At 39.3% G+C, this 9,076-nt stretch overlaps 1 protein-coding gene across 1 annotated transcript; it reads left to right on the top strand.

The window, feature by feature from the left end:
• The first annotated feature begins 8,116 nt into the window (after positions 1–8,116).
• LOC146002661 (uncharacterized) lies at positions 8,117–8,740 on the top strand. Its single transcript, XM_083140622.1, has one exon. It carries the CDS (start codon positions 8,117–8,119, stop codon positions 8,738–8,740), a length of 624 nt encoding a protein of 207 aa, XP_082996748.1.
• The last annotated feature ends 336 nt before the right edge of the window (positions 8,741–9,076 follow it).

The raw sequence follows: 9,076 nt of genomic DNA, 5'->3' as shown, positions 1-9,076 counted from the left end.
TCAGGCACACAGGTACGACTATGTCGTGCATAATGATCACTGGAAATATTTTTCTTACATGTAATACAAATCTTCGTAGGACGCATATTTTTTTTGGGGGGGGTGTTTATTTATATACGTAGATATGTTGATGTATGATTTTTTTAGATGTTGAATCCACACGTACTGTTGTACAATTAGGTACAAAATTGTTGTACAATTAGGTATAAAGTTCAGTACAATTAGGTACAGAGTATTGTACAATTAGGTACTGAGTGTTGCACAAATAGACACCCCAAAAAAAGCACTACAAGAAAAAATAACTACTCTTCAATCAGTCTCACAAAAACTCAACTACTGTGTATACAATTTTTAAAAATCAAACAGAAAATATCACCATGTAAGGCAAATCTACGAGGAACACTGCGACAGGACGTCCGTACTCTTCAAGCTGCTCTCGCAGACTGTGACTGACTGCTCTGGTCCCCCTTATATAACCTCGGTTTATTTATGACGTATTTTTCCTCCAATCAGAAGAGACCACGTTAGATATGAGTCATCATATTAAGTCATAATTTGTTGTGCAATCAGAAGATATGAGTCATTACATTACGTATTTTTTTTAACTAATCAGAAAACACATAAACTTAAATTGAGTCTTAACAAGTTTGTTCCACTGTCTGGGTCTAGTTATGTTCCACTGCCGCCAATAATTGCACTCAAGAAGGCTGTTCTAAACATCCAGAAAATCGATTCAAAATGTTTTGTTTGGTCGGTGCTGCTGGCAGCGCTGCATTGTATCCACCGGAAAGATCAACCGCATCGTGTTACCCACTACATGCCCTACGAATCAAAATTAGAAAATGCGATGGCTGGGATTACCTACCCAGTTCAGTTGTCGGACATAAACAAATTCGAGACCCGTGCACACAACTTACTAAACCTGCAACTTGCTTCAATGTTTACGGCCTTACTAAGAACACAAATATTGTACACCCTATTCGAGTGAGCAACATGGAAGTTGAAGCTGTACAAGAAATCAATTTGTTACTTATCAAGAACGAGACTTGCCATCATTTCACGCTTATTCGCTCTCTCTCCCGGCTAGTTTCAGGTCAAAAAAGCAAGCATGATGGTTGCATAGAAGTCTGTCGCAGGGGCTTGTCCACGTTTGATAATCAAAAACCACAAGATTACCAACATATTCAAGGTCCCAACATTGCGGCCCAGAAGTTTGCACACCACATGCGCTATTGTAACGACAACAGGCCTGGAGTTGCAGTCTTACCCGAGCCTGGTACTGTGGAGCAATTTCGGGCGCATAGTGCTATGGGAGAGCACCCTGCTATTATCATTGCAGATTTAGAGGCCTTCCTTGAACCGCCGTCCACCTGTAATCCCAACCCAGAAGTTTCTTCTACCACGCATCAAGCACGATAGGATGGATGCGACTACAACGTACGACGTGTCTGCTGCCGATCGGCTGTACGTGGAGCTCTTGCACTACTACGACAAACTCATCCCTCTCTTCATAGAAATGAAAATCACTTACCCTATAATAAATAACCACAGTGGCAGCAATGCCTAACGATATTTTCGGTCACACCAAGCGCGACGACCACGGCGACGATCTACTCATGCTCGACGTCAGGGTCAAGCATGAGTAGCCTTGTCAACTTCACAAGGTCTTCAGTTTTGCCTATGTTGTGGTGCGACGAAATCAATTAATTGCCCCTGAGCCATATGTATATCGCGGTCCCGATGCAGTCAAACATTTTCTTAAGAGGATGATTGTAGAAGTGAACGAGATACGAGAAGTATTGTTAGATCCTGTAGCTATGCGACACTTAACTCCCGAAGAAAGGCGTAAACACGAAGAGGCTACACACTGTCCAGTTTGTAACGAAAAATTTATTGATAGTAGGAAAAAACAGAAAGTTCGACACCACGATCACTTCACCGGAAACTATATTGATTCTTGGTGTAACGGGTGCAACCTGAAGGCTAAGTACCCGCGCTTCGTCCCCGTATTCTTCCATAACGGCTCCGGGTACGATTTTCACCACCTTATCAGGCATCTCGGATACGACGATGCGCGCATTAATATTGTAGCACAAAATGAGGAGCACTTCATTGCCATCTCTAAATGGGTGCAAGGCATAGAAGTTAGTACACGTTGCATGCATTTACGGAGGTCCTCTGTAGAGTTTCATGGAAGTTTGAGAGAAAAAAAAAAGAAACACGTGAAACTCTATAGAGGTGTGGTTATCTACAACCGCAGCCGTTAGAGAACCTGTTACTTTTTTTCGTTGGGCACCACGCACTCCTGGCGAGGTTATAGGGGCCAGGAATCCTAAAAAAAAAAAAACAATTATTATTATTATTTGTTTGTTTGCTTGCGTCACAATACGGAAAAATAATGAGAGGCGCCAGCACGCGCATATGTGTGTGTGTGTGTGTGTGTGTGTGTGTGTGGCACATCGTTTCCCGAGAGAGAGGTTTACAAAGGTCACGATATATATATATATAAACATTTTGGTCCCCCAGGGACTTGGAAAATTACGATAAGGTACATTCATCCTTGAAGGATGAGAGGATGAGAGTGCATCTTTCACTCATCACTGCTTTTCTGCGCCGTGAAACATCGTCAGCGTAATAAATGAGGCGCGGAACGGGGAGAGAAAGTGAGTTTTTGAGCTTTTGGCGGTCGTTTGGTCAAGAAATCAGAATTGCGGTCAAAGGCATATTTGTGACACTACTCTAAAGTAGGTCAAAGCACGTAGAGGCTCTCGTGTAGTTTAATGCATAGGTTAAGTTATATCACGTAAGATCGTGATATACCTACCAAGTGTGAGTGGGGAAAAAAATATTGCAGTGAAAATTGTACTAAAAACATCGCTAAACGCTAAAACATCGACAAAAAATTGTCAAAATATGTCAAAAAGTGATATTCAATTGATAAAAAAAAGGGATACCTACAAAGTGTGACTTTGAAACAAGCAACATACACTACTCAATATCAAAAGCATTCGCCTCTAGCTATCTCTGACTGGAGGCTGGAGTTGAGCGTGGACTGCAGGGCCTGCAGGTCGCTTCGCAGCTTCTTGACCCTGACGTCGAGCATGAGTAGCTCGTCGCCGTGGTCGTCGCGCTTGGTGTGACCGAAAATATCGTTAGGCATTGCTGCCACTGTGGTTATTTATTATAGGGTAAGTGATTTTCATTTCTATGAAGAGAGGGATGAGTTTGTCGTAGTCGTCCAAGAGCTCCACGTACAGCCGATCGGCAGCAGACACGTCGTACGTTGTAGTCGCATCCATCCTATCGTGCTTGATGCGATAGATGTTCTTGCCGGAGGAAACCTTGGCCTCCCCTTCGTTCTCGGGGTTCATGTCGAACTTAAGTTTGCCAGAGATGGGGAACCGGTAATAATCCAAGTTGTTGTTGAATACATAGAAAGTTTTGCCCACATCCTCGTCGTACTGGGTCAGGATGCTATTCAAGTGTATAATTAACAGACCGTTAAGATTAGATAGCATGGAAGGCAGGAATTCGCTGAAGCTCGACGACGACGTAGGCTGGACGGGCACTTCCATAGCTTGCTTCCTGAAGCCAAACAGGTTCATAGGCATGGTTATTTTATAGAAACATTTTCTAGCCATAAGGTTAAAATTTTAGCCCCCTCTTACCACAAATCACATTACATACATACATACGTGGCGTTCCAAGAGCCCCCTGCCTCCCAAGAGGTTTGGTTAGCACGCAATAGATCAGTATGCTAGAAAAAAATAGAGGGGGAGGTAGAATCGATTTTATTTGCCAGTCGAATAGTTCTCCTCGAATCCTATTCAACAAACCTAAAATCGTCATCCTAGCTCAATTAGGAGCCAAGAAAATCAATGTCTTGGAAAAACGTCTTAAGATATTTGTCACAAGAAAATTTTCTTGACAGGCCACAATTGACAAACCGGAAGTCGACTTTCTTAAAGATTAAGATATTTGTCTTAAGACGTTTTCCAAAACGCTGATAGTCAGTGTTGCCAACTCCTATTTGTAGGTTAGCTTCGCCTGTAAAATATCACATGGTGAAATTTGCTTGGGGTGAGTTGGCAACAGTGAACCTCACTTAAGGTTGCAGAACCGGTCAGCCCCCTCTACTCTTGATGTTGGTGAACCCCCATCGTAAAAGGCTATGGCGAGAGCCCAGTAGGTTGGCAACCTTGAGCGCGCCACTTTCGCGTTTGCCTTACGATATTTTCCGTTAAGGCAGCAAAAAAAGCGCCACTTTCTGGCGTAGAACTGTCTTTTTACCGGGAGAGCGAATAAGCGTGTAATGATGGCAAGTCTTGTTCTTGATAAGTAACTCCTATTTGTAGATTAGCCTCTAGAAGCCGGAATTGACAAACCGGAAGTCAACTTTCTTAAAGATTAAGATATTTGTCTTAAGACGTTTTCCAAGACGCTGATAGTCAGTGTTACCAACTCCAATTTGTAGGTTAGCTTCGCCTGTAAAAGATCACATGGTGAAATTTTCTTGGAGTGGGCTGGCAACCTTGAGCGCGCCACTTTCGCGTTTGCCTTACGATATTTTCCGTTAAGGCTGCAAAAAACGCGCCACGCGCCACTTTCTTTTGCAGAACTGTCTATTTACCCCTACTGATACATTTTCATTATAGTACATAATGTGCTTGCACTATGAGGTTGTATATTTGTTCAATTAATGTATGTCCACCTTGTTTTATTAATTCCGATTGAATACGGTCTTCCCCTGGCGCTTTATTATTTTTAAGGCTATAATGATTTATTCCACTTCCATTCTATTTCGTTCTGAAACAAGTACTTCTGCGCTATATGTTTTCCACTTCTGCTTGTGGTCTATTCAGCAGTTCACTGAAGTATTCGGTCCATCTTTCCATTATGCCTTCCTCTTCTTCAACTATTTCTCCATTCTTATTCTTACAATACATTGTTCTTGGTTGATATCCGTTTCTCTCTTCTTTTGTTCATTTTCCTCCTCTCTCTCTCTCTCTATTTTCTGACATTCCTTCAATTTCTTCCATCTTCTTCTTTTCATATTATCTCTTCTTTTTCTTATTTCTCTTTGTGACTCTCTTCTCTTATTCTTACACTCAGTTATACTGGCCCTTGTTTTCCTCTGAATCATGACCATTCTTGCTGATTTACGATATATAATCAATATTTTACATTCATCATCATACCATTCATAGGATTTGACAGGTTGCTTATGTATTCCCTTTCCAAATAATTCAAAATGAAGCATTGCTCTAATTTCAAAATATCTCCTGCCTGCAGGAAACGTCCAACATTTACTGTTGGAGATATGAATGTGTGTTAATGAATTGGCTAATTTATTGGGCAGAGTAGGTGCAACGCGACATTTTGCTCGCCATGTATGAAAGGTACGGTAAAGTTCCTTGTGCATATAACACCGTACCATGAAGCCACATTTTAGGGAATGTGGGGGGAGGGTATAACAAAAGATAAGATTTTAGCGAAATTGTGCTCTTTGATACAGATTGCTTTTAAAGAAAATTGAAAATTCAATGACTAGGTTCACATACGTTATGATGAAGTGACATGAGTATTACATGACATGATATATTCTAAAAACAATATGTTTCTCGTGTGCACTGAACTTTAAGAGAACTCAATTAGTTAAAAGGAAATATATTAAGTGCAGTAAGTAATTCACATTACAGAATAGTAAGCAGAAGCCATTACTTACAAATCCCAATTCCTTACCCATTTCTGGAAAGCTAATCGTACACCATAGCATAATAGGAATACTATTTTATAGCCGCCATATTATTTTTCCAGCACGTTACTGCAAAGATATGATGTGAAATGTAGTTTATTATAGCTTTTGTACGTAAATCTATTACCCATCGGATCAAGAGTAATGGGTGTAAATTCGTACGTTCAATTGAATTAGTTCCGAATACACTTTGAAAACGAATGAGCTTTGTGATATATGCGCAACTCTATGACACAAAAGAGTTTTTATATATATGTAGCATGGAACATAGAGTTGGCACTTGTATTTGCAAGGTGTGACGAACGCACGTGTATTTGCCTCTTGTGCCGCTCTGCATTAAAAGTGAAACGTGAATCAATTGTCATTTACAAGGGACAGGTGTCTTGTGGACGGAGCAAAGGTAAAACCTACCTTTTCGATATTCGGTACATGAGTATTCTTTGAGTGTCCATAAATATTATCATATCATAACTCATCTTCGCGATTAGCCAAAAATGGCAGAAAAGGGAAGTAAAGTAAACTAAATGAATAAAAGAATTATTTTCTGTAAGATATGAATTCCTCCAGCTGCACAATATCATACATATATAGCAAGTGGTGAAGTTTTTTTTAAAAAAAAATCACTCAGCGATTTCTTAAGGATTCATTCACAATTTTTAAAAGCATGTCTGTTTAATCAGAATACACCTTGTATAATGAATGTAGAAATGTATATTTAAAATGAAAAAAACAATTTACCTTATTGATCCAACAAAACGTCTCCTTATTACTGATCACTATGTAAAATCAAAAAATACAAATTACTTTATTTTATGTTACTTTCCACGTTTATGTCGCGGCTGATTATTTACCGGTTCCAAATATGCAAATAACCGTTTAAGTACCACTTTGACGTTACACTTAAGAAAGATAATTAACATTAACCATCTTAGATAGGCAAGAGTACATTAGTCTTCCAAGATATGAATATTTCTAATGATTATTGCAAAATAATTTACAATTGCTTAAATTTCTTTCTCTTTTCTTTCAGCAACGGTTAATCAAATTTCAAGCTGGTTGTGATTTGCAATGAATTTCTTATCGCTGACATCGAATTCCATGCATTTCTTGATTTTGTTCTTATGTAGCCTTCCACCTTCAGTGATAATGCATTTATATCATCCCCTACATTCGATCCCAACGGCTGAGCAGAACTTCAATGCTCTGGATGTAGTGAACAGAGTTTGTTCAACACAACTGAACACCAAGAAGAGTGTAGCAATTATAGTGTGTTCAAGGGATAGAGATATCATCATCGAAATCCTTAAGGGATTCTTTCAACAAGATATTTTATCGTTCATGGTACAGACTATGAACTCATCAGCATATTGTAAAGTTCACCCAGAGATATCGTACCAGAAAGAAAATAGATCTTGTTTTATTCTGCTGGCAGACGACAATAGGTTACTTTACAATTTACTAAGCCAAGCAAAATACCTCCCCTACTGGAACACAAGAGGAAAGTTCATAATTTTCATCAGAAATCTCTTCCACAACCAAGCAAACATCATCAGCACTTTCAATGCACTATGGCGTGATAAGATCCTTGATATTGAGATAATAGTAAGAGACAGGAGTTGCAATGAAACACACTCAGGAGGTTTATATAATTGTATCAACTTTCTATCGTACAACCCATTTACATACGAAAATTCGGTGGAGAAAAATGGGTTATCCTATAAGAAGATTGTAAGGCGAAGAACAGATTTCTCGCCTTCATTAAAAGAAAGGACAAAGCATATTAATGGTTATCCTTTATACATCAAGAACGAACCATTGGTATTCAAGAGAGACGGCACTTTGGAGACGAGAGATTTTTACATTATTATACCTACGATAGTGGAGCACCTGAACTTCACCCCCGTCAAATGGTCATTGTCTGAAAGAAAAACATTAACCTATAAACTCCGTAGTGGAAGAATTCCTGATGACGTTAGGAGAGTAGTGCCGTCACTCCCAGATTTTGATTACAGTATTAAGGTTTTGAGCTATAAGTTTTTACAGGTTTTGGATTTCTTGTCAATCATTCAGTATGGTAATTTCTGCTTCGTGGTTCCGAAAGCTGCTCCCATTCCACAATGGATGTCTTTGTTCCTTCCCTTTCGTTGTAGCCTGTGGATTGCAATGACTTGCACCCTTGTCCTTATCTGGATTAGTACACATTTTATTAGAAACTTTGATTCTGAAAGAGGAACTGATTTTAGTCTCACTACAACCCTTTTAGAGGTTCTATATATAGCATTGAATGGTTCATTTTACGGAATACCTAGGAGCACATACCTAAAAACTATATTTCAACTTGCCGTAGTATTTTCCATGATTATGAGTACGTTGTACAAAGGCTCGTTGCTACGCTATATGTTGAACCCACCATATTTTAGAGATCTGGATTCAGTAGAGGTAATACTAAATTCTGGTTTGCCAGTAGTGGCACCCAGAGTTTGGCTTCATTACATGAATATGTTTCAAGATCCTAAGTTAAAGGCTTTGTTTAACACATCTGAGATACTAGAAAATGGGTTGCAATTATATACCCGTGTAGGGCGTAGAAGAAACGCAGTGTCCTTCATGGATTACGGAATAGCAACACTTTTCATCTCACGTTACAAGTCAAAGGATGGTCCTCCTCTTACGCATTTTGCAAGAGAGAAAGTAGGTCTCTTCATGACATCCTTCACTGTATATAAAAACTTCCCTTACACTGAGAATTTTAATGCTATTCTCGACAGTATGATAGAGTCTGGTCTCATGAGAAAGTGGTTTGATAGATTGTACCCAGCTAAACAGGCAACAAATCTCAAGGATGAACGTGTACCAATCTCTCTGCAAAACCTAAGAGCAATATTCTTCCTGTTGTCGGTGGGACTTGGTGCGGCTTTTGTTGTTTTCGTCACAGAACAAACTCTTTTCTACAAAAGATCAAGCGGGCATTTTATTTTTCGATGACGAAAGTCAGAAACGTTGTTAGCCGAGGCATAACTAAAGTTTTTTGTTCGGATTTGGATCATTTTTAAGAAATAAGGAATTGTCCAACATCTGTGCTTAGAAGGTTCGATTATTATGATGCTGGAGTGTCAAATTACCAATTTATTCACCGTGTAGCTACTCCACAGAACAAATAACATTATTACGTGTTTCTATTTCAATATTCTCTAACATCACTTCCATTTAAGTATAAGGGCATTCCAATGTCACGGGTGGGACACACGGACTAAATTTTTGATATTAAAGAAACTATTCTACTGATATTTAAGCAACATCTTTCTCACAGTTTCTGTGCAA

This window comes from Lepisma saccharinum, chromosome 18, assembly GCF_977018435.1.
Source record: "Lepisma saccharinum chromosome 18, izLepSacc3.1, whole genome shotgun sequence".
NCBI lineage: Eukaryota > Metazoa > Arthropoda > Insecta > Zygentoma > Lepismatidae > Lepisma > Lepisma saccharinum.
This window is presented reverse-complemented; position numbering and strand designations above follow the sequence as displayed.